General features: G+C 48.6%; 1 protein-coding gene across 1 annotated transcript; it reads right to left on the reverse strand.

Annotated features, from left to right (window-relative positions):
* Positions 1-529: 529 nt before the first annotated feature.
* Positions 530-2714, reverse strand: ALTATR162_LOCUS5089 (uncharacterized protein; the record flags this gene model as incomplete). Its single annotated transcript, XM_043312706.1, has 3 exons — positions 530-805; positions 858-1348; positions 1409-2714. The coding sequence occupies 3 exons, from the start codon at positions 2712-2714 to the stop codon at positions 530-532; spliced, it is 2073 nt and encodes a 690-aa protein (XP_043168641.1).
* Between the last annotated feature and the right edge of the window lie 22819 nt (positions 2715-25533).

The following is a 25533-nucleotide window of genomic DNA, read 5'->3' on the forward strand; positions in this document are numbered from 1 at the left end:
ACTATTTATATTGGGCATAGCCAATATAAGGCGGCGGATTATACATTATCCACGCTAGATTAGGTATCACGTTAGGGTTTACTAGCTAAAAGGGGCGAATATAGAGGCATAATCCGTCTCTATAATCTGCGGGGTAGAACGACGTCGTATACTCTATACTAAATGCCTAAACCGTGCAAATGGTGTAGGGTTAGGTTGCTCCCAGGGGCAAGAGACGAAGAAGGCTTCTCTCAAGTGCAAGCAACAAAAGCTGCCCCTAGGGGCAAGGAACGAAGAAGGCTGCTATCGAGAGCAAGCAACGAAACTAGGATTCAAGAGGGCCGAAAAGGAGGAGTATGCAAAGCGGGTTGGGAGTAGGCATGGGGAGCGGGCGTGGGGGGAGATGTTTTGTAGCAACGCGATGGTAGTCGCAATTCGGGTTGCACCGTCGAATAGCAAATCTAGTCTCTTAGTTAATTCAAGTTAAAGAAGTATCTCAGAATTAGAACCGTATGCTAGAGGGCCTAGTCTTTTCTAATTCAAATACTATTCACTTGCTCTTCTCTTCTTTTGCTAATCCATTCCACCAAAGTTTCTCTATCTTTTTCACACGATCTGCTTCTTCCCGAGCCTCCCACTCTGCGCGAGCCTGGGCGGCTTCCTCTCCCGTCACAGTGACAGAAAACGCCGGATTTTCCCAAGAACCAGCATCGGGTGGTTTACCTCCCCATGGCTTCTTTATCCCATGTTTCTTTAAAGCGGTGAACAGGGCACACATGAATCTTGAGCGTCTAGAAGCACGAAGAGCTTCATCAGAGAAATTGGACTTTTGACAAGTTAGCAATCGATTTTACACCTAGGTTTGATTACTCAATCACCTTTTGACAGATTTCAACGCGTAGATGTAGTTTCTCCATGTCTCCAATCGAGATGAGCTCAACATCAATATTTGGCTGATAATTGCGTTTATTTTGTGGTTCCAGCACAAACCTCCGAAGTTCAGACTTAAGGTTCTCAAGCTGAAACCACGTTGTCTTCGGGCTAATGGCGAAGTTGTACCGTTCCTTCATTGCTTTACTACGAGAGACGTTCTTGATCCATTGAGTGTTATTGACGATGTTGGGGATCTGAACGATACTCCCCGTGTCCACTTGACGGAATACCGTGAAGAGCAATGAGATATGCTCAACGATTAGTTCCGATCCATTAATATCAACACGATCGCCAATGTCGTATGGGTGCTTAATGAATAAGAACACCAGGGACCCGAGGAATTCCTGCACGGTAGTTGCGATTGCAAAGGATATGGCGGCAACGCTGGCCCACAGTGTTGCTAAGGTTGAAGCAATTCCGACGTTGAAAAAAGCAACTATTTTTTATTAACTTTATCAGCACTGCCAACTGAAAGAAAGAAACATTAGTCACTTACTATAGAGGAGGACAGAAACAAAGATCAGGAATACTTCGAGTATCCTATCCAAACTCTTTACTGCCTGACCGATGTCGTGCATACTTCTTTCGATGTCTTTTTTGTCTTTGCTGAACTGCGTCAACAAAAATACCATTTCCTCAAGGCTGATATCTCCATTCTCATCTTTGTCTAAAGCATGGAATACATCTAGCGCGTCTTCCTCCCGACCTGGTCCCAAAATGCGTGTAATGTCATCTTCGGTGACAGCATCTGATTCCATAGAGAATGAGAACCACAGGCGACGAGCCAATGCTTCAGAGGCTTGCTCGTTTTCAAGTGCTTTCAGAACAACGGAGCGTGGCGAGCCGACCTTGAGCACTTCTTTCCCCTGGAGCCTGGCTTTCGTCTCTGCCATTGCGTCAGCTCCATAGAATTTGCTCACTCTTTTACGCAGATGAGATTGCTGCAGTCCCCCTTCTGCTGCTGCCCGCAACGTCTGGGATCGGTGTATTTTGTCATCCTCCAAGGCAAAACGTGCACAGAATCCAGGATACAGCCTGACGGATGCTTCGTACATCTGTGCCAAGACGTGCGTAGTCCTTTTGCTTTCCTCGACCCGAACTTTGAATTGTCGCTTACGATAGTTGACAGTGAGCAAGTGAATGAGAATTTTCTGCACGAAGAACAGCCCTGTGCAAGCAACTGTGGCGAGGAGAAATCTCCGAATGATCAAAACCCAACCATCGTCACAACGCCCCGGTTTCAGCTCATCAAAGACACACAACAATGGAGTGGCTGCACGGCTAAATAGGGCAAAATAAAAAGCGGTCATCGGCAAAATGACAGCTTTAAGGATATCTGTATAGTCCTTTGCGACCGGACTAAAAAACCCGGCGAAATACTGAAACACGAAGGGCAGCACAAACGCAAGTCCCCACGAGCCCCAGAAGATAGCCCAGATAACCTCTAGCCAGACGAAAAGGCCAACGACGCGGATATCGTCTCCAATATGGGCGTCTTTTGCTACGGTCGCGGTGACGACGATGGGGATTAGAAGAAGTAGTGTTGGTGTGAGGTAATATAGCAGTAGCCGTCGAAGTAGAATGGACTTGGTGAACTTGTAAACCAAGGTTTGTAGTTTGCTTGGTTCTTTTTCTTGATCTCCATCGTCATCTCCATCTCCGCCAGACAACTCAGCGTAGGCTCCTTGTCGGTGGAAGGGCTCATAACGAACAGCCTCTTGGTGATCTGCACGGAATGATCGTCTACTTGTTGGCGTTGCTGAGCCAGATGTATGAGCGGGGCTGGTCTCCTCGAGTTCCATAATGTCGATAACTATATCTTTCGGTGAGGACATTTCCCGACCTCTTTGAGTATTGTAGTCTTGGCTACGGGTATAATGGAGAAACAAAAATTGGCTCTGGGTTGAAGCTAGTGAGAGAAAGTTCGAGAGAAGAGTCCACTAAAGGGGTGAGGAAGAGGTCGGTCCGCATAAAGTTCCGTGGCTCATAACAAAGTCTTCAACTCATAATATGCTGACAAGGGTGAATAAATGGACAAAGGCAATATTAAAGCAATTACAAATAGAGTACCATAAACTCAAGACCCCCATTGCGACCCTTACATACTATGCCTCCATCTAAGTCGCGGGCTGAAGGAGATGATGAATTCTGAGGCGCACAAAGCGCCGCCTGGCTCAGCTATGCCGTGAGTCCGGACCGCGAACCAAAGATTAACTAGACCATACAGTGCTGACCGAAATCGGTTCCCAGTTCGCGTACATCATTTGTTCACAGAGCACGGTCGTTCTCTACGGTTGCTAGCTAATAGGTGCTAGCGCTATGCAGGGACTGTCTGGTTACGAATAATTCTTAGGGAGAGTCTCGACGGCTGATCCTCTCTTTAATTAATTGCTGTTAGCACTAGCCTTAGCTGCACGATCTATTAGCTCATATTACTGGTTGAATACAATGAAGACTGTATACGGTGCTCACCTGTATCTGGTAAGCTTCCTGGGTGTACCGTGCGCTGAGAATAAACAACATACGAGAACTGGGAAACCGATTTCTGTTAGCACTATACCTGAGCACATGCTTATAATATGGTTATTTGAATAACTAGTTAAGCAGACGTTAGTGTACTAAAGCCCTTTTCAGCTAATGAGACAGATATTGTTAGTAACAAGATTTCCTCTGATTAGTTAGAAAAGTCTTTGGTACGCTAAAGTTTGCTTGACTGGTTATCTAAATAACTATATTATAACTATGTGCATACGTATAACCTAACACTACAACAAAATTGCTTTAATTGCTAAGTTAATACTGTCTTTACGAGAAAGTGATTCAATGTTTAGTTGTTGAAACATAGTTGTTGAAAGTGGAGATGGTTAGAAGCTTGGTGCGGGTGGTAGCTCGCTTGCAGATGACGTTAATGAAGGTAAGTTAAGATGTTGTTTGGAACCATTACGTAAGGAAATGCTCTAGCGTGACGTCTACTAACGCGTGTCCAATTCAAGGTTCCCCGCATCCTGACTTGCATCAACCTGTAAGAGGCGGCCTTTTCCAGCCCTCGATGTCAGAATTCCTTTTCTCACATGTCATAATGAGATGTAGTGCTCCCAGCCAAACAGCCTCCGTTGTTCTCCAATGTACACGTCCTTCTACAATATCACTTTCGCTTTCTCTTTTTTCTCTTCATTTATCCTACAACTGTGGATGAATTTGTCTAACCCTAGGACATACGTCGTCAATCCAAGCTTCCAGGGATTGCCAAGTGACCGCCTATTCCAAAGACTGCATATCTGCCACGAACAAGACTTTTCGCAGCTAAGCCATGAAGCACAGCAGCTGAGCTTTGCTTTAGTGTGGATCCTGAGGTTGCATATTTTAGACCGAATCGGTTAGGATGGAATTATCAGCCTTCCATTCGGAACCCGGTCATACTGACTGATCTGGGTAGGCATATACTAGCACTACTGAGAGCTGAACAAAGCAATTCAAGAGCTAGAATGTGTTCGGCCAAGATCTCACGCTTGGTAAACTAGGCAACCTGGAGGCTGTGCTATGCTCGTCGTTCCTCACCTCAGAATAGTGTAGTTCATCTTGATGAGCCTCTAAGCTGAGATACTAGCCAATTTTGTCCCCCAACGATGCAAGAATCACCAATCTATAAACACCACTTTTGCCGTTCTGTTAAACTGGTTGGTATTATCTTTCCTTGATATGCAAGACGAACCATTCGAAATCTCGCAACCAGAAATATTGTTCGCACAAATGTATTCAGCACCATCGGATCCATTCGACGATAATGAAGCGTTGCTAAAAGGCCTTACGCAACCATCGATACCTCCCACGTATTACGATATTCAGACTCGGAAACCAAAGTCGCAATTCATCTTCCGAAATGCCTTACGAGCTGGACCTCCCATTTTGGCGGGCACACTCTGGTTTTCGATGATGTCATACTTTCTGATCTACTACGAAACGCTTCCGAAAGATACCCAAGGCCGCCTCCCAAGGATCGGATCTGCATACAGCACCTTCCCCTACATTTCCTGTATTGGTGCTGTAAGACTCAGTTATTTCCGCGGCTTCGCTTGCGTCGTTGCTCCTCTCCTCACCTTAGCCTTCTTGCTTGACTTTTGGACGGGACGAAATGTAACCTCTGGACGTTGGTTCCGTTGCGCAAAGCTCTTTTTCGGAACTATATCCTCGGTCTTCTTGGTGTTGCTTAGCTTCGAAAGTGTAAACAGTGGAAACCATTTGCATCTTATCTTTACCTCTATTCAGATATGGTGTATGGGCGCGGCGAAGCTGTCGGACTATTTTCTAAGTTACCGCATGCGAAGGCATGATCGTAAGAATCACCATCTTCTGTTCGCAAAACTATGGAAGAAGTGTATTGGTATCGTTGCTGCGCGTATGTTCAACTTTTCTTCAGAGTCTACCATGTACGCTGACTGAAGATCTAGCTGCTTCAATAATCACATTGTTTGGAATTTACGGCTGCACAATGCCCGTGGGACTTCTACCGACGACAGCAAAATGTTACAAGTTGACATCATTCTCCGCACCGTCCGAGTGGATCCTCGCATTGTGTTGGATCACATATCTCTATGCATTGGGATACGATTTATACCATGCCGAGACTGTTGCAATAAGAGTCATCTCTCTTACCAGTCAACGAGGCGCTCGGCATGGCAAATCACCAAGTGCGGAGATGAGGCAACTTAGGTTGGCAAGTGTGTTGGGGGCTGACAACGAAGATATTAGTCACGAATCAGAATATACCGTGGTTAGAAAGTTAAAATATACTTCTGTTTAGTTATAAGATATAGAAGTATAGATATACAATTAGCGTTAACGTGGTTTATAAGCGAGCAGCTACCCTAAGCGAGTGTCAAGCAATAGAGTCTTTATAGATACGAGATGCACCGCGATAGTGGAAGTAGAGGTATATTGCCTTGTAAGACTAGAGACGAACCGCTGTCGAGCCACAACAGCGGTAAGGTAGGCTAATATACTGCGATTGCTTGGCATACCGGCCCGAACGGGCCCGGAGTAACCTGGTGCCTGACAGCGAGTAGCTACCCTAACACTAGTGCAGCGCACGCGTAGTAACTGTAAGGCAGACTTCACGCGCAGAAGAGCGAACTGGTTGAGTAGAAGCTTGTATTCGGAGTAGAGAAAATAGCAGACGCAGAGCCTAGAAGAGGCAGAGCGTACGCGTACTTATATAGCCTAGAGAGAGAAGCGAAGCGAAGGCGTACTAGACCGTAGAAGGTCTAGTAGTTTAGGCCTTCGAAGGTCTAGTAGTTTGCGCCTTCGTAGTAAGACGTAGCCTTTTACTCCTTAGCTCTAAACCTCGTAGTAAGTAGTAGCTGAGGAGAGGCTATGTCCTTACAGTAACGTAGCATAACACTATAATAGATTACTATATTATACGTAATACTATAGTATTATTTAAAAGCGTTACTATTATCTATATCTTCTATTTTTACCCTATAGGTGTAAGAGTTGTACCTAACCTTACTATAATAGCTATAGTACCTTTTTACACGTACTCTCTTTATGTTACGGCGCTAACCTAGATAGCCTATTAGAGCGCGCTAAGCTGCTAAGCGAGCAGCTGCGCGATCGCTGAAATTCCTGCGCGAACGCGCCCTGTCGTACTGTCACGATGTTCCATCACCACAGGATTCTAGCCACAGACTGGTGAGCCACCGGGAACCCTTCGGGGCACCGTCGGATCACACCAGCCACAATCACGTGACGTAGGTATATATCATCCCTCTGAGAGGCTTGATAGCTCCTCAAGGATTCGTCTCAATACAAGCCTATACCGATATCTCAGTGCCTGCCCAACTACTCCTCACACGTACGCTCCTTAAGCTACGTCCTTGTCTTAGCCTGACCCCGTACTATCAGCGATATCGTAGTGAATATACTAATCACGTGCACCTACCTTCCCTGCCTGCTAACCCCGTAACATTACGTAGCTCCTATCTATAGGTGCCCGTCCCGCAAGGCCCGCTATAGATCGCCCTAAACCTCCTGTAACCCTAGACTTAGCTAAAGCCCTTATAGCTAAGGTGCAGAGTGTTATAGGCGGAAAGAGGCCTGCTAACGAGTATGCATTTGCTCCTATGTACAGAAGAAGAAGGATAAGGAAAAGAAGAGTAGCGTCCTCCTCGTACGGTATTTATCCTCCGTACGCTAATACAAAGATAGATAAGCGGGAAGTTCTTCGGCGTAGCCTCTTGTGGTACTTAGGCGTAGCCCCTTACAACGTTATCCTACCCTTCCTTATCCTTGCAGGCAAGGTCCTTATTACCTCCTAGTTTGCAGATCTACCTCGCGATTAGATTATTACTGTTTCTCCTACTAGCTGGATTAACAACGACCTCGCGCTAGCGTAGCTTAAGCACTTTAACGCCTATACAAAGGCGTCTTCTACTAGGGCGTACAGGATGCTTATTATCGACGGCCATGAGAGCCACTGCTTAGTAGAATTCTAGGACTACTGCAAGGAGAACAAGATTATCGCTCTCTGTATACCACCTCACTTATCGCACCTCCTGCAGCCTCTTAACGTTGTCCCCCACTCGCTGTTGAAGCGCTACTACGGCGATGGGATCTCGCTCTTGGCACGCAGCCGCATCCACTATGTTAACAAGGAAACCTTCCTACCAGCCTTTAAAGCAGCTTATAAGAAGACGTTTACACTAGAGAATGTTCGCGCAGGCTTTCGAGGTGCTGGGCTAGTCCTATACGACCCAGAGGTTGTGTTATTAAAGCTAGATGTGCAGCTGCGTACGCCGACGCCACCTGCACTAGGCACAGTCGCCTAGGAGGCGCAAACACCGCGCAACGCCCGCGAGATAGAGGCGCAATCTACGCTGATTCGAAATCGCATGCGAAACTACTAAGGGTCACCAGCAAGCTTATTGGACGAGCAGGTTAAGCAGCTAGGTAAAGGCGCTTAGCAGATAGCTCATAATATGGTGTTAATGCAGGAGGAAATAGGCCGCCTTCGAGACGCTGTTGACACGCTCACAAAGCGCAAGACTCGTAAAAGGCAGTACGTACGCGCAGAGGAGACTCTAACAGTTGGTGAGGTATCTAACTTAATTGCTAAAATGGACGGTAGTAGGCGTAAGGACAGCGAGACGCCTGCAAAGAGGGTGCGCGCAGAGAGGCGCTGCGGCCGTTGCAGCGAGACTGGGCACAACTCCCGCACCTGCAAGGCAGAAATAGAGGATGTAGATAATAGCGGCGCTTCTGAATAATTCTATAGTATTGCGTATAGTATAGTAATTTGATGTAGTGTTGTGCTGCGTCGCTGCGCGTGCGCTGCGCTGGTGTTTAGTGGGGCGCTCACTTGGGTAGGGCGCTCACTTACAGTGTCCGTGCACCCAACGCCCGGAGTCACCGGACGCCCGCTCCGAGCCTTAAAGCCCATCACAGAGATGAGGCTACAGAGCCACGTACAATAGTTATTACTACGAAAATCTTTGGTGGAGTACTCTATAGACATATGCGATCAAGTTCCTCTATATATATTATTTATATAAGGTAGCAGTGCGGCCGCTACGTGTAGTGTGGGTTCGCACGGGCGGAGGAGGCGTCGCAGGCTTCGGGCGACTACGAGCACCTACAGCACGACGCGCAGGCTTTGGTTTGACTACAGAAGCTTTTGAGGTTGTAGATTTGCCTCTTTGGGACTGTTGTATACCTTTTGCAGAGTCGCGAGCCTGTTTAGCAGCGGCTCTGGCAGCCTTCCGCGCGTCTATTGCTCGGCGTTCCTCTGCCTTAACCTTTGCACGCTCTTCCTTCTCCCTCGCCCGCTTTTGACGCTTCTCTTCCTCAATCTTCTCCTTGTATAGCTTATTAGCAGCTGCTAACTCCTTCATCTCTGCCTTTCTTAGCTCTTCTTCCTCCTTCTCTTGCTCAGTAACTGCCATGCGGACGCGCGCCTCTTGAATAGCTCGAGGAGACCACACCATCGCCCCGCCGTGATACTCCTAGTGCTGTTGCAAGTCTAATTGCCTGCTAGGTTGCTTCTAACGCTTCTGTTTTAGGTATAGCTTCTGCCGCAAGCCTTCTAGTTCGTTGTGAAGGAGCTCTACCTGTGTCGATAGGTAGTAGATAGTTTGGCCAAGCTTCCGTGCACCTGCACTGCGAGGATCCTTCACCTCTGCATGCAGTGTAGTGCAAGCTCTAAGCCAATCCTCTACAGAATAGGCTGTAGAACTAGAAGAAACTAAGCCTGAGTCGCTAGGTGTTGCGTGGCGGAATCTATCCAGTATAACGTCAGGGTTCATCGGGCTTATCCCTGTGGCAGTGAAGGCGTTTTGTATAAGCTCTTCCTCAAATGTGTGCACCCAGGCAGGCCAGAATAGGTGGAAGAAGTCACCTTTCGTCAATGGCGATAGGCCTTAAGACTTCTAGAGGTAGTCATCGAGCTCGGAGGCGTAGGCGGAGGAGAGTAGCTTGAAGCAGACTACGTCCAACGGCTGCAGCGTCTGTGTACTATGAGGTAGCAACACAGCGAGTATAATTCGATTTTGATCGCAGTAGTCAATAAAGTCCTGCGTTAGGTGACTCCCGTGGCCATCTACTATCAAAAGCCTGTAACTTCTGCGCGCCTTTAGCTTTGTATAGCGGTTAAATACCTGTTCAAGCCAAGCCAACCCTATATCATTATTTGTTCAGCCAGTAGGCGAAGAAGCCACGTGAATTAGGTGTGTTCCTGCCTCAATATCGGCCACCCAATAGCTCTAGATTGTAGAGTTTTTTGATGCGAATATAATGCCAGGAGGCAGAGCAGTACCATCTGCGCAGATTGTAGCCAACAAGCTCACCCACTCACGTAAGCCATCTTAACAAGCCTGCCTAACCTCCTTCTTCTCATATTAACGCCTACTAAAGATGCGCTTCGACCTTCCAAGTACCCCAATTGCGAAGCCCTTCTCATCCATATTGTACGTATTCTCTAGCTCAACGTCATACTCAGTGATCTTCTGCTGCAGTAGGTCAAAGTAAAGCTTATACTTATATCCAGACTCAGCGTTATGGCGATTGGAGTCCATACCCGTCGCCCAGTGGCAGGTGAGTCGGTCGCGGTAACGGTGCAGGAAGCGTGTAACCCAGCTATCAGAGCAAGGATCCTTGTAAGTAGATTGTGTGTATTCTGTGTATTGTCCTTATCACCGAGAGGTCTGTGATCTAAGCTTATATACATAGAGTAGTGGGCTGATTGGTCGCTGGATAGTCCACGTGACCATGCAAGGTACCCTGGGCTTACACACCTCCCTCAGGTTCGAACGTATGTAGAAGCTGATGTGATCATAGGCCACCCCCTACCCTGTTCAGGTAGAGCTGCTTGTTTGAGTGCGGTGGGTAGCCGCTTGATTGGAGCAGTTCCAGGTGGGGATCGTCCGCCGTCGCGGTGTTGGTTGATCTCGCTGATGAGCGTCCTCAAAAGCATATGAGATCTAATTGCCTCTCGCTCTGTATGGAGGTTGGTGGTATCCCTAACAAACATGAAAGTAAAGAGCGTAAGGGTACAAGCCTCATTAAACCTGTAAAAACCGTGTAGGAAAAACCAGGAAGAGTACTGTACATTGTAGAGCTCATAATTTAGGAAATGTGTTGAAATGCAAAAGTGATACCCAATTTTCGTGTCTCTGACGAGGCAACAGTTTAGTTAGACCATCTGCTGGCTGGCTTTTGGTCTGTATGTATGAAAGATTGATGTTGTGTGCTTGTGCTTCCTGGCGAAGCCAGTGATGATGTATATCGACGTGTCGCAGTGAGGTCTTGAGTCGTGGCGTAGCCGTGGTGACTAGACGAATTGTCTGCTGGTTATCACAAAACAGTATTTGCTCATTGCCTGGATCGAATTCGATGTCCTTGAAGAGTCTCCACCACCAGAGAAGCTCAGTGCCTGCTGATGAAGCAGCAACAAGCTCAGCTTCAGTGGTAGACTTGGTAACACATCGTTGAAGTGTCGCTTTCCAGTCAATAGGGCCGCCAAACAGGAAGAATATATAGCCTTGAGAGCTTTTCCGTGTGGCCTTGTGGTCTGCGTATGAGGCGTCGGTTGCACCAAAGAAGTCTGGCTCATCGTGATCGACGATGTGAGCGATGTCGGTGGATATGGAAGCATCGTAGTAGAGCGCTTGATCCTTTGTTGCGTATAGATAGGCAAGCGTCTGGTAAGCAGCGTTAATGTGAAGCTGACCTGGATTGACTAGAAATTCTGCCAATTTTGAGTGAGCTTTAGAAACATCAGGTCGAGTAGCAGTGGCAACATAGCCGATTGATCCAACTAGTTGTGCGTATCTGAGTTTGTTGGAATCGCTCTTTGGTTCGTCTGAAGGAAGCAGTTCGTCAAGTGGAAGCGGAGTGGCTGGAGGTCGATTGAATGACTTTGGTGATGGATACTTAGCACTGAGCTTGTCAAGGTATGCTGCTTGTGATAGCCACATTGTTCCAGTTGACCTGCAGCGATGCGTCTGTATACCGCAGAAGGTGGCTAGCTCCCCAAGCGACCGAATCTCGTAGCGTCGCAGCAGCTTGCGTTCAAAGTCGTTAAGAGCAGCTGTGTGAGCTGGTCTAGCGAGGATGACAATGTCGTCAACGTAGAAGAATACTATCAGTTTGTCGTTCTTCCATAGGCATGGTGCATCTTTGACTTCTTGCAATCCAAGCTCTTTAAGAGTCTTTGTGAGTTCTTTGTACCATAGGAGTGGCGAGGTTTTCAAGCCATACAGTGCACGGTGCAGTTTCCAGAGATGGTCAGGGTCAGAGAAGCCTTCTGGTGGATGGCAGTATACTGGTACAGCAAGCTGAGCATTTGTGAAGGCGTTTACTGCATCGTACTGTCGAACCTCCATGTTGAAGTAGGCTGCAATGGCCATCAGAGCTCGAAATATCCGGATAGCTAGTGTGGCAGCGTACGTATCCTCAGCCGTGGTTTGAAGATCGCCTCGTACGCAGATTCGAGCCTTGTACTTGGTGAGATATCCTTCACTGTCAAGCTTGTATTTGAATACCCAGAGCAGTGGCAGGACCTCGTGGTCTTGAGCGTTGAAGTCCTTCCAGTTGATGATCCTGTAGGTACCTTTGCGCTTGACGTCAGATATTTCGCGGTGCATAGCTGCTATGAAGCCTTGCTTGTGTTGGGCTGGTAGCTTCATCACATCCTGGTAGAATCGAGGTTCAGGGGGAAGATCTGTGTGATGAAATCGCGTTTTAGAAGCTGTAGTGGATGCCGCCACAAAGGCAGACCAATATTTGTTGACGAAGAAGCTGCTGCTTTTGCGAGAAGGCTTTCGAGCTCGTGTTGATCCTTCAGGAAGGATATGCGTTTCGCGTAGGTTGCTATCGATTAGCTCGCGGTTTCGTGCAGCGTTTGAATCATTCGTGTCAACTGCGTTGTCTCGCTTACGCTTCCTTGATGTTTGAGTAGAAGTTTGGAGGTCTGGTGTAGGGCTGCGACTAAGAGTAGCTGATGAGGCTTGATTGAGTGAATCAGCATCTGAATTAGGAGAGAGTGTAGTGACTGGTGTTGGCAAAAGAGGATCGCTGTTGAACGGGTCGTGAGGCTTCGAGTGATTGTCCAGAGGCGAGCTGAATACCGTCTGGTCGAGTTCTGGTGCAGTACTATACTCTTCTTCTGAAGAGTCTTCCAGATCTTGTATAGGTGGCATTTGAAGTGTGTAAGTGGTTGTCTCAAGCTCCTCGCCTTGCAGGATTGGATCAGATTCGTCCTGGTGCTGATAGAAGAGGTCTTCCTTGAATGTCACATCTCGTATCCGAATAACCTTTCCTTGATGTGCTTTGCTCCTTGCATTTGGTAGCCAAACTCGGTAGATGTTTGAGGAGTCGTATCCAACTAGATATCCAATAAGTGCGCGTGGAGATAGTTTGTCACCTCGTGGTATCTGTGGGCGGAGTGCGTATGCGCGGCAGCCGTATACTCGTAGGTGAGCAATTGAAGGCTGTTTCGAGTAGGCCATTTCAAACGGAGTCTTCCAACCAATTGTTCGTGTAGGTGTGCGATTGAGTAGGTAGGCTGCAGCAACGTATATCTCAGGAGCGAGCGGTAGAGGCAGATTTGATGTAACGCTCATGGATCGGCTTCGTATGATCAGGCTCTTGCCTGAACGCTCAGCAGATCCATTCTGCTCCTTAGTATGCGGTGCTCTGATCTGAAGTCTGATTCCTTCTTGATTGCAGTATGCTCGTGCTAAGTTGTCTGTAAGTCTATAGCCTTTCTCATCGTTAGCGATAATAAATGTGACCGTAGTATTGAATTCGCGCTTAATAGATCGATTAAGGCGAGTAAGGACTTTAAGCAGCGTTGCCTTGTCGCGTTTTGCGATTGTATACACGAAGTTAAGCTTTGTGCATAGGTCAAATCCATAGAAAACGTATCGATGTCCGTTGTAGCTAGTGACGTCAAGCTGGATAAGGTCGATGGCTACTGTTTCGAAAGGACGAGATGCGCTAACCTCGTGTCCGATACGACGTGAGATAATCTAGTGTGCCTTGTTCTGCAAGCATTCTTCGCAGTTGATCGTAGCTGGAGCAGAACCTATAGGTGGCAGTATGCCTCTAACGTGGCTTAATAGCTAGTCGATAGCATCACTGCCTGCGTGTCCTAGCAAGACATAAAGCTGTAGCTTTGTGAGCAATCGAGGCTTAAGTGGCAAGCCTAAGTACTGAGGCCTGCGCTGATTGGTTGCAAAGGCTAAATGCTGTGTAGGTAGTGCTGTAGGCTGAGAGCGATGCACGACTAGCTAGTGACCTCCTAATTGAGTAAGCTTTGCGACTTCTTTCTGGAGTATTCCTGCGCGGTACAGAACGTTTCGACTAGAGTTAAAGTAGACATCTAATAACGTGAGACGTAAGAGAGAGACCAGGCTAGTGAAGAAAGATGGGATTAGCGCTACTCGTTTTAGCGTTGTTGTCTTAATGCCAATTAGTGTTAACAGAGGTATTGTAACTTCTCCCTATGCTTTAATCAACATTTCTAAACCCCCTGCTAGGACAATGTCGTCGTTAGCTGCTGGGGCCTTCTACTAGAATTTAGCAGGGTTATTGCAGATATAGACATTAGTAGCAGGATCTAGCGTCCATAAGTAGAGGAGCGGATAGTGTCAGAATGTTAGCTAATTGTTAAATGCGGACGAAAAGACTGCATATGCGTTGTGTATGGATCGGTCTGTAGGCTGATCGCCGGCGTCGATATCGATCGAATCAGGTTCAACTCGCTTATCAGCTTCCTTGCTTTTATGCTTCTTATAGCGCCGATTCTTTTCCCGAATCTTATTTAGTAAGCCTCTTGTGTCTAATTTCTTAAATGTCGTAATCTTCTTAGCTTTTTCCAGGTCTTTAACAAATCCTCGTGTTCTAAGAGCTGTGTCAATGTATAGACACTGACCCCAAAAGTGATTGTCTCCACATAGACAGGGCTTTGATAGTGTCTTATTACCTCTTGATCTCTTCTTCTTGTATAGAGATTCTTGGCTATTCAAAGTAGCTCCAAATACACCTCCATGAATGTTTGTCTTCCTTGAGTGTGTCGTTCGATGATAGCGTAGGAAGTTTGCGAGGATAGTAGACAGCTGCGACTGGTTTAGTATAGGCACGTTGCGATTTAAATTCCATGTCTCTTCAGCTTTGAAGATGTTAAATAAGACACTTGCAGCGTATGCAGCATCAACTTGCTTCACAGCTCGTACGAGATCCTTGTGTGCTCGGAAGCCATGTACTTCAGGTAGATCAAGTTGCTTCGCACGGTTGTAGGCTGTGATGAACTCACTGCACTAGTCTTCGATATTCGATCGTCGAGCGTGTAGGACTTTGGCTGCTTCGTACGCCTTTTGAACGCGATATTCTTGATCAGCAGTCGTTGGAGAGTAGAGTTCTTGAAGCGTCTTTATCTGCTCATAGATCGTTGGCTTGTCTTTGATGTGATAGAGTAGATCCTGCTGAATTGTCTTAGTAATGTGTGCTTCAACTTGTCCTAACTTATCTTTCAAGCGTCTGTATTCTTTGATGTCCTTGTAGTAGTTGCTGAGATCCTGATTGTACTGCATGAGAGCCTGTTGAGTAGGCTGAGTTGGTGGAGATCCATCAGCATTGACAGTAGGTGCTGGTCGAACAGGCCTCTCAGGCTTATGGAGTGGAAGATAGATCTGGTCAGGATCAATATACTCCAATACGTCTCCTGCTTCAGCAGTGCGCTTAACAACAAAGATCTAGAGTTCCTAGTTGCTTTGGCCTTAGAGGACAATGTCTGAGGTAACAGTGTTTTTCGACATGCTAGTAGTGACGCTTGTAGTAAGGTAAGACAGTAGAGTAGATAGGTAGGACGGTTCAATAATAGAAAGAGCGGATTAGGCCGGGCTTATAACTGTAAGTAGATTGTGTGTATTCCTCTTCATCACCGAGAGGTCTGTGATCTAAGCTTATATACATAGAGTAGTGGGCTGATTGGTCGCTGGATAATCCACGTGACCATGCAAGGTACCCTGGGCTTACAATACTTTAGTCGGGGCCGGCCTCCACGGCCGCGGCGGTCCTAGCAGGAGTCTAGGATGTCCTCGACCTCACACTCCTCGACTCCCTCAACTTCGACAGGAGGAGGCGGGTCTTGTCGCTGCCTAGGCAGGGGGTTAGTCGCAGCTGGGCGGAGCAGGCTTACGTGGAACACAGGGTGGATCTTTATTGAAGCAGGCAGCTCTAGGCGGTAAGCATACGGGCTGACGACCTTGGTGACCCTGTAGGGTCCTAGGAATTTCCAGTCTAGTTTTTTCTGCAGGCGGGCGGTCTTAATATTCCGGGCGTCAAGCCACACTAGGTCGTTTTCAAAGAACTGGCGGGCAGGTTTGCGTTTCCTGTTGGCGTACTTCTCGTGCTGGGCTTGTGCGACACAGATCTCAGAGCGCAAGTACTCGTGGACGGTTTTCATCTTTAGGGCTAGATTTTCGGCGTCTTGCGCCGCTGGCTGTCGGCTTGGATTAACAGGCTCAAATCCTAGGCGGGGGTGGAAGCCGTAGTTCGCGAAGAATGGCGTTGTGCGGGTGCTCTCGTTGTTAGCGTTGTTTACCGCAAATTCGGCTAGCGGTAGCCATCTCGCCCAGTCATCCTGCAGGTACGAAACTTGGCTTCGCAAGTACTGTTCTAGGAAGGAGTTCGCTCTCTCCGTTTGCCCGTCAGTTTCTGGGTGGTACGCAGTAGACAGGATGGACTGGATCCCTAGGCGTCGGGTTAGGTGGCTCCAGAACTTGGATACGAACTGTGGTCCTTGGTCTGATACGATAGTCTTGGGAGGCCGTGTAGCTTCTAGACGTACTTCGTGAATAGGCGCGATACCTCCTCGGCGTCGCAGGTACCCTGGCAAGCAACAAAGTGCTTTATCTTAGTGAGCAGAGTTCGCAACAAGCAAGTAACTTGCAAGCCTTGCTTGCTTAACTTGGCTTGGCACCAAGTTAAGCAAGTCAAGTTCATCTACATAAAAACATCAAGCAAGTCAAGTTTAACTAGCAAACTTGCTTGGTAAACTTGAATAACTTGGGTAACCTTATGAGGTCTTTGTTGTTGCAGGAAAATAAAACTGCGATAGGATTTTTGGTGTTGCAGTAGGTGGGCCTATGCTTACGGTACGGTACGTAGTCAGCTTACGCGCCCCAACACGTAGCGTTAACACTTACTACCTACTTCTGCACCTATTGCTATATCAGCGTGTATTATCACAGTCTTTTTGAGCTATTGTAGTTATTATTGTTTTTTGCTGCCTTCTATGCCTGTTTAACGAGCCGCTAAAGGTACTAAACGTAGCGCAGGACTTGCTGAACAGCCCGCCAAACGCGTGCGCGTCACCCGCGGTACAGGCACTAATACGCAGCCGTTAGAGCTAGCTGATACTCAGCAAAGCTCGTCGATAATATCAGCACCTAAGCTACCTCAGCGGCAATCACCGCGCAAAGCCCTGGCCGACGCAGCGTCCCAGGCCACCGAACAGCACCCTTTCGAGAGCCAGTTGCTGCTTAACGCCGTGCCTAACGAGGCTATTGTACCGCCTATCGAGGGTTCCAACGCTGCCACGGTAGCCAGCGCCGCCGACGATAATCGCGAGGTCGATAGCTCGTTTGATGAGCGTTTCCTCGACAACTTTGACGGCATTGATTGGTGTCGATTGTCGCGCTTTTGCAAGCCTCTGCGCTCACAGAAACGCCAAAAAAGCTGGATATACAACCATGGATATCGAGTTGCGCTGCGCAGTAACACTGATGAGATCTACTTTATCTGCAAGTTCTGCCATTAACGTCGCTCACACGATGGTATCCTCAAGGTTACGCAGTCAACTACATCCGCGATTACTTACCTAAAGCAACCGAAAGCAGGCTACAACTTTACAAAAAGCGGCTTACAAGCAGCGACAAAGCGAGCATTTGGCCAGCAATCGCTTGCGATGGTGACTGGATCTGGTGTAGCAATCAGCCAGGAGCTAGTTAATGAGCTAGGCAACTTCGACGTACAGGCCTTCCGCTACGCAGCTGTTACGTGGCTTATTAAGAACAACCACCCTCTCTGCGAGCTTGAAACACCTGCTTTCCGATCGATGATAGGCTTCGCAAGCCCTGAAGCAGAGAGTGCGTTGTAGACGAGCGCTAACAGCGTTAAGGCGTATGCAATACGGCTATATGAGTTCATGTTACCCCTGGTTGTTACTGCGCTGTCTAAAGCTATTAGCAAAATCCATATAAGCTTTGACGGGTGGACGACAAAGGGAGGCAAGCGGGGCTTCTTTGGGATTGTTGCGCACTACGCCGACGCATCAGGGACGGTTTTCGACATGCCTATCGCGCTGCCGCAGTTAACAGGCGCCCATACTGGGGAACGGATTGCTGAGGTTGTTGGTCAAACGTTGCAGAAGTTTGGGATATCGCCGCTAAGGCTTGGTTGTTTCGTCCTTGATAACGCGTACGCCAACGACACAGCCGTTACCTATCTTGCTGGGCAGTACGGGTTTACTGCAGCTTACCAGCGCCTACGCTGTGGCCCTCATACGCTTAACCTCATCGGCCAGGCTATTATATTTGGTAAGGATCCAGATTCGTACGATAACGACGCAGCGGAGCGCGCAGAGGAAGAGGAATCGATGACGAATTGGCGCAAGGATGGCCCGTTAGGCGTACTTATCGACGTGATTAACTATATCAAAACGCCCCAACAGTACGATCTGTTCAACCGTTTCCAGCTCCTTGCTAACGCCGAGCTCCCCACAAACAATCAGAAGGCGATATTAGAGCCAATTAAGCCTGTTGTTACGCGTTGGAACTCATTCTATAGCTGCTTTGAGCGGGCCATTGAACTACAGCACGCTGTGAGCAATTACGCCAACTATCACATCCAGCACACGCGCAATCTCGACGATATCGCTAAGAGGCGCGGCAACAGGGTTCCTGACGTACCAAAGTGGATGCGATCAGACGGCCTTACAGCCGCAGATTGGGCGGTGATATCGGAGTATACAGAGGTGTTGAAACCACTTAAGCAGGCCACTAAACAGCTTGAAGGGCGCGGTAAATCAGGTCAATTTGGCGCCCTATACTCAGTAATACCGGTGTTCGAAACGCTACTACACGAGCTTGAGCAGCGGGTTAAACTATATAATCACGTCAACTACGAACAGATCAACGCTCCTGAGGATCATCTGCCCATCAACCTCCGCGCCGCCTGGGCTAAAGCCAACACCTACTACTCTAAGCTTGATAGCTCACCATTTTACTACGCCGCAACAATACTCCATCCGTACTACAAACGCTATTGCGATCGCAGCTGGCGCTCAAAGCCAGAGTGGTTACACGCTAACAACGTAGCTTTCCAGCAGCTTTGGCAGCAATACAAGCCAACTAACGCTGTACAAACTACTCCTAGGCCACTACAAAGCGCGCTCGAGGACGCTATCGCCGCGATAGCTGACGCCGACGATAGCAGCGACGACGAGGATATCGACGAGTTCCAACGCTGGAAGAAGCTTGAGCCAAAATGGACGCGCGAGCAGTTTACTTAAGGCTGTGATCCTATCCGTTACTGGATTGAACTACAACTAAAGTATCCCAACTTAGCTAGGCTGGCGTTTGACGTTCTAACGATACCTGCTAGCAGCTGCGAGTGCGAGCGATTGTTCAGCGAGCTCGGTGATCTATTAGAGCTAAAGAGACGCAAAATAGGAGCTCAACTACTAGCTACACTGCAGTGCATTCGAGCTTGGACACGTGCTGGATTCGAACGTCCAACTCCAGGGATCGTCGAGAAACTAGAGGCAACGCGTTCTGAGACGCTGCTGGAGGGAGAGTATGATCTGTGCAACTGGGAGGCGCACCCGCAGTAATCTGCATATATGTTAACTATAATAATTACCCAAGTTACCCAAGTTATGGAAGTTTACCAACCAAGTTGTGCTAATACCGCTTCCAAGTCAAGCAAGTTTCGTTACTACCGCAAAATCGTCCCAAGCAAGTCAAGTGAGCCTCAAAACTTGCTTAACTTGCTTGTTGCGAACTCTGTTAGTGAGTCTGTCTACTACGACTAAGATAGCGTCAAATCCACTACTCTTAGGCAGGTGCGTGATAAAGTCCATGGACAGATCTTGCCAGGCTCGGTTAGGTATTGGTAACGGTTTTAGGACTCCTTGTTTTGCTTCTCGTGACGTCGTAATTCGTCTACAAGTGTAACAGTTCCGAACCCATTGCTCGACGTAGTCTAGCATTCCAGGCCAGTAGTATTCTCGGGACAGTGCCTCGTAGGTTCGGGATCGGCCCATGTGGCCGGCGACAGGGCTCTCGTGGTACATCCGTAGTAGCTCAGCATGTAGCTTAGGGTCATTAGGCGCGTACAGGCGGTCTCGATAATACAGGTAGCCTTCACGCTCTACACACTCGGCGAGTGTGATCCTCTTGTGACGACTCTGTCTAGTACGGAGGGCCTCTAGTATAGAACTCAGTTCTTCGTCGTTCTTGTATCCCTTCGTGAACAGATCCTTTATGGTCGGCGGTAGTATCGGTGCAGCTCTCCTAGGTGGTAGTATCGGACGGGCGGGTTCAGCGGCTGGTTCTGGCACTGCTGGTTCTGGACTTCCTATCGCACGGGCGCGTGTAATAGGGAACAGGCGGACGAAGTGGTCGACGGCAAAGCGGACTTTTTTCTTAGGTTTTGGGGAAGCTGGTGGTGTTGGCGGTACATTGACAAGGCGGGCGGCGGCTAGTACGGGGGTTGTAGCGGGCGTGTCCAGCGGGGTTGGAGGCAGATCGAAGTTCTCCTTCTTTAGCACGACTTGGCTCTAGTGCTGCAGGCGTTCATCCCCCTCCTTAGGCAGATCTTCTGACCTCCTGGTCAGCGCGTCAGGCTTCGCACCCAGCTTGCCGGGGCGGTATGTGATCCGGAAGTTAAAGCGGGACAGGAATTCAGACCAGCGGGCTTGTCGTCGGTTCAGCAACTTAGTAGTTGTAAAGTACTCTAGGTTGCGGTGGTCTGTAATAACCTTAATTGGCGATGCGGTTCCTTCCAGCTCAGGTCTCCATTCCTCGAAGCAGCGTACGATCGCGAGCAGTTCTTTATCGTATATCTCATAATTACACTTAGTCGTTGAGTGTTTCTTAGAGAAGAACGCTACGGGTCGAAGTATCCCATCGTCTCCGTACTGAGATAGCACTCCAGCGGATACATAGTCGGATGCGTCCGTCTCTAGGATAATCTCCCTTTCCCAGTCGAACGGGGCCAGGATCGGGGCTTCTGTAAATGCGGTTTTCAGACGGTCGAAGGCCTTCTGGCAGTCACTATTCCAGACAAACTTAATACCCTTTCTTGTAAGAGCGACTAGCGGGGCGATAATCTTCGAGAAGTCTTGTATAAACCGACGGTAGAAGTTACTAAATCCGATAAACGCTTGTACGTCAGTCAGGCAGGACGGGGTTTTCCATTCCTGTATTGTCTCGACCTTCTGTGGGTCTATACGAATCCCTTCGCGTCCAACAATAACGCCTAGGAAGGTAGTCTCTTCCTTGAAGAATTCGCACTTCTAGATCTTTGCGTACAGTCCGGCTTTTCGCAGCGCGGTTAGTACCAGGCGCAGGTGTTTTTCGTGTTCTCCTCTAGTTCGGCTGTAGATCAGAATGTCGTCTAGGTAGGCAGTGCAGAAAACGTCCAAGTATTCCCTCAAGGTATCGTTAATAAACCTCTGAAAGGTAGCTAGTGCTCCAGATAGGCCAAACGGCATCACCAGACTCTCATACAGGCCGAATCGCGTTCGGAACGCAGTCAAATACTCCTGGCCTTCCTTCATACGTACGTTGTTAAAGGCAGCGATGATATCAACCTTGGAGAAGTACTTCATTCCCTTCAAGTTATTTAAGCTCTCCTTTACGAGCGGCAGCGGGTAGCGGTCCTTTACTGAGATGTTGTTTAGTCCTCGGTAATCGACACAGAACCGGAGGCCTCCATCCGGCTTCTTAACAAACAGTACAGGCGAGGCGGCAGGCGAAGAGCTTGGCCGGATAAAGCCCTTCCGCAGGTTCTCCTCTAGCTATTCCTTTAAGGCTTTAAGTTCTTCTCGGGACATAGGGTACAGCGGCCCAAAGGGCGGCGTCTTGCCATCAAGTAAGCGGATGTCATGGTCGTGTGAGCGGTGTAGAGGGAGCTTCTCCGCTTCTTTAGGCGAGAAGACGTCCCAGAAGTCCCTTATCTCCTCTGGCAGTAGGGACTTAGGGTCTAGTAACTCAGGCGTGTCAGGCTAGGACAGATAGCGATCTATCTGTTCGATCGTGATCGTAAACATACAGTAGTTTCTTCGGGCGTACGCAGCGCAAGCGTTCAGCGATACCTTCGCGATATCTCGATTCCTCAGCAGCTTTAGGCGGTCGGGCAGGTCAATCGGGCGGGATTTTGGCGGGAGCTCGTGCAGAGCGTGGATCTTGTTTGGCCTTCCAGGCGTGTTGCAGTGTTTCTGGCAGTACTCGCTCTCAAACGTCAACGTGTGGCTAGCGAAGCCAATCTTCGGGTCATGTTGCTTTAGCCAGGGCATTCCTAGGATTACTGGGTAGTGCGCTAGCTGCGTCACGTTCAGCCGGATCGTCTCTAGGTGGTCCTCTACCCGCATGGTAGTTTCTATATAGTGCGTTACTATCCCCTTAACAGACATGTCGCCCTCAAACGTAACAATGCCAAAGGGGTTCTTTCGCTTCCTTAGAGGTAGCCCGTAGCTATCAGCCCAGCTTCGGTCTATAAATCCTTTACCCTCTGCTCCAGAATCAGTTATAGCGTACGTTAGTATCGCCTTCTTCCCTATCTCTAGCGTGATAGGCAGGATAATCATGTTAGACCTCTGGTCACTTTCCTCGTGCACCGATAGTCCCTTAATAGACGCGGCGGATAATTGGACTAAGGGAAGTGATTTCTTAATGCGCCGTTCAGGAGCCTGCACGCGACTTAGTTCAGGCTCACTCCATTTAACGAGTAGTTCGTCTTAGAGGGCGGGCTGGCGGCACGGCGGAGTAGTGGAGACCTAGAGGGGCTAGCGGGGCGGTAAGGCTGCGGGGACGCAGAGCAGAGAGCCTAGTAGGCGGCTGGCGGACTGGGGTAGCGTTGGTGCTGGTTAGTAATCGTTCCCGCGGACTGGCGGGTGTCAGGCTCAGGGCACTGGGCGACTCGGTAGGATTTTGATCCGCAGCGGAAACATTCGCCTCTCTCCCTCCGGCTGCCTGGTGCGAACGTCTTCTGAGAAGAGAGGTCCATAGGTTCGTACATCGGAGCTGGACTTGGTGGGCCGGAGCGGGGAGAGCTAGGTCGTTTGGCGGTTACGTTTGAGTAGACGGTAGGCTTAGCGGCTGCGGCGTAGCTGCTCGGGAACGCCCTAGCTATAGGGGTGCGGTTACGGGAGACTTGCTGTTGGTGCTGACGGTAGCGGTTGTCAAGTTTCTAGAGGTGGCTAGCATACACGGAGAACTCCTGCGAGGGCGGTGGATTGTGCAGGAGCATATCCTGCAGCTCGCGAGATATCCCTTGGAATAGCAGGGGCGTTAGGGTGCTCTCTAACATTTCTCCTTCTAGTGCTAGGCGCTAGAATTCCGCGAAGTAGGTGCTGAAATCAAGGTTCTTCTGCTTTAGGTTGAAAAGCTTGTTCTAAGCGTTCTGGGTACGGTCTGGGTCCCCAAACGCTTGTTCTAGGTATTCGAGCATCTGCGGGTAGTCCACGAACTGGGGGATTCCGTATCGGATCTTAGGTAGCATAAGCTGATAGGCTCTTCCAGTTAGGCGTCCAGCGACGTAGGTCATCCAATTTGTAGCTAGAGGGAAGCGGTCGGCGTTAGCAGTCATCTTACCATAGATCTGCTGGACGAAGCGCCAAAGGTCGTCTTGAGTTCCATCAAATTCCTTTGGGTCAGGTATTTTCTCGCTAAGGCTAGCGGTTCTGGAATGTGGGGCAGTAACAGGCGTAGGCGGTCTCGCTGGGTTATCTGCACGAGCTTTAGTAGTAGCTCGAGGGGATAGGGTAGAGGCGCGGGGGGTCTGTACAGCGGGGCTTGCGGCGGCAGCAAGGTGAGATTTCTCGATCTCGAGCTGGGTAATCTGCTTCTGGTCGGCGGCGAGTTGCTCCTTCTGGTAGCGGATAATTCCATCGCGCTCGATAACAGAGGTCTGGAGCTCTTGCTCAGTAGTGCGCGCGTCGCTTAGGGAGCCCTCGAGGCTCTGCAGGTACTGGTAGTTATTGCGCAGGTACAGCAGCCAGGCATTGGGGTCTCTCTGCACCTCAGCCACAAGGGCTTCGGCTGAGTCTGGGGTTGCGGGAGGTTCAGGGCGATCCATAGCGGGCCTCGCGGGGACGGGCACCTATAGATAGGAGCTACGTAATGTCACGGGGTCAGCAGGCAGGGAAGGTAGGTGCACGTGATCAGTATATTCACTACGATATCGCTGATAGTACGGGGTCAGGCTAAGACAAGGACGTAGCTCAAGGAGCGTACGACAGGGCGCGTTCGCGCAGGAATTTCAGCGATCGCGCAGCTGCTCGCTTAGCAGCTTGGCGCGCTCTAATAGGCTATCTAGGTTAGCGCCGTGACATAGCGACGAGCTTATAAGCAATGACTAGCTTATAGCCGCTGACTAGGACACGCTTACCGCGATCGAAGCACTGCTTAAGCTACTTTACCTAGCAACAAAAAGACTAGAAGGCTAGAAGGTAAATATCTTAACATAGCTTAATGAGATTGAGAAGCTCCTTAAATACTATAAACAGTAGACTAAGCGAAGCAAGAGACAGCCCTAGCTAAGTAAGGAGGTAAAGCAATTTGCAGCTTTAATCTGGGCAAAGCTCGACTTCTACTACAGGGTTTCAGACCAAACACCAGCCTACACTGCGGCCTAGATCCTTAACCCCAACATCAATTAGCGAGGTCTTTAGAAACGATAGGAGGGTTAGTCTAGATAGCTTAGTGGCGCTTAAAAGCGTTTTGAAACGCTGTGCAAGTCCTACGATACTAGATCTATCGGTCCTAACGTTGCTGTAGAGCCGTTAACTGTTACTAGAGCTACTTAAGCTGCTTAATCGCAGGCTAATGTCCTTATCCCAGAGACTTAATTCGATGACGACCTCCTCTTCTCCGACGACTACGTTCCTTCTAAGCCTGACACGGAGACGCTCGCACAAGAGCTTAACCGTTACTACACAACACTAAAGGTACCACGGCGTGATGGCATCGTAATAGATAAAGTTACTAGCAAACGTAAGGTTGTGAAGGAACTAATAGATCTTATTACTTGGTGGCGCAATAACAAGGAGCGCTTTCCTACACTGCATAAGGTAGCGCTTGATATCTTTGCTGCACTAGCAATGAGTTTAGACCTAGAGCGTCGATTTAGTGAGGCTTTAAAAACGTGTACACTAAATAGGAGCTTACTATTAGGGTCTACGTTAGAGAGGAATTAGGTCCTTAGGTCTCTCATACAGGAGGGTGTGGTACGAGAGCGTCGGGTAGCAAACATTGCTGAAACTAAATACTCTGACATTGATTCTGAGGACTCTGATTAACTGCTTCTGTATATAAAATCTTATCGTAATGTATCACTGTAGAGGCTGTGAGTTACTAGCGTACGATTAGTATATCTATTGTTCATAAATGCGTTTTGTTTAATTCAACAAGTATCGTAGCAAGTTTACTAGCTAGGAGATGACTTACTAGTACAAGAAATCGGGGTCTATCTGCCCCGCAGCGGGGTATCAATTCAAATTAAGTTATCCAAATCAAATCAAAATCAAAGTGGTAAATGCAAGGCAGAAGTCGCACAGTTCTGCGATATTCTCAGTGACCGGTTGCGACGTGTTCGATACATTCCATGGATCTTAAGGAGATAGAGCCGCTACCGTAGCAAACTAACACGTGGGTGTCAACGGACCACAGTTGATCCTGACCAAATCCGAACAGGAGTACGAGTACCGCGTTGGTTCTCCTCTAGTTTCCCTTTCGCGTTCGGATCGTGGTCCATTTTGGCGACATAACCCTGCAATAAAAACTCTTGATCCTTGAGCAGTTTCTGTCCATGAACTGCATGCTAAATGCTATCCTGTTA

This window comes from Alternaria atra (genome assembly GCF_907166805.1).
Source record: "Alternaria atra isolate CS162 genome assembly, contig: 25, whole genome shotgun sequence".
NCBI classification, from domain to species: Eukaryota; Fungi; Ascomycota; class Dothideomycetes; order Pleosporales; family Pleosporaceae; genus Alternaria; species Alternaria atra.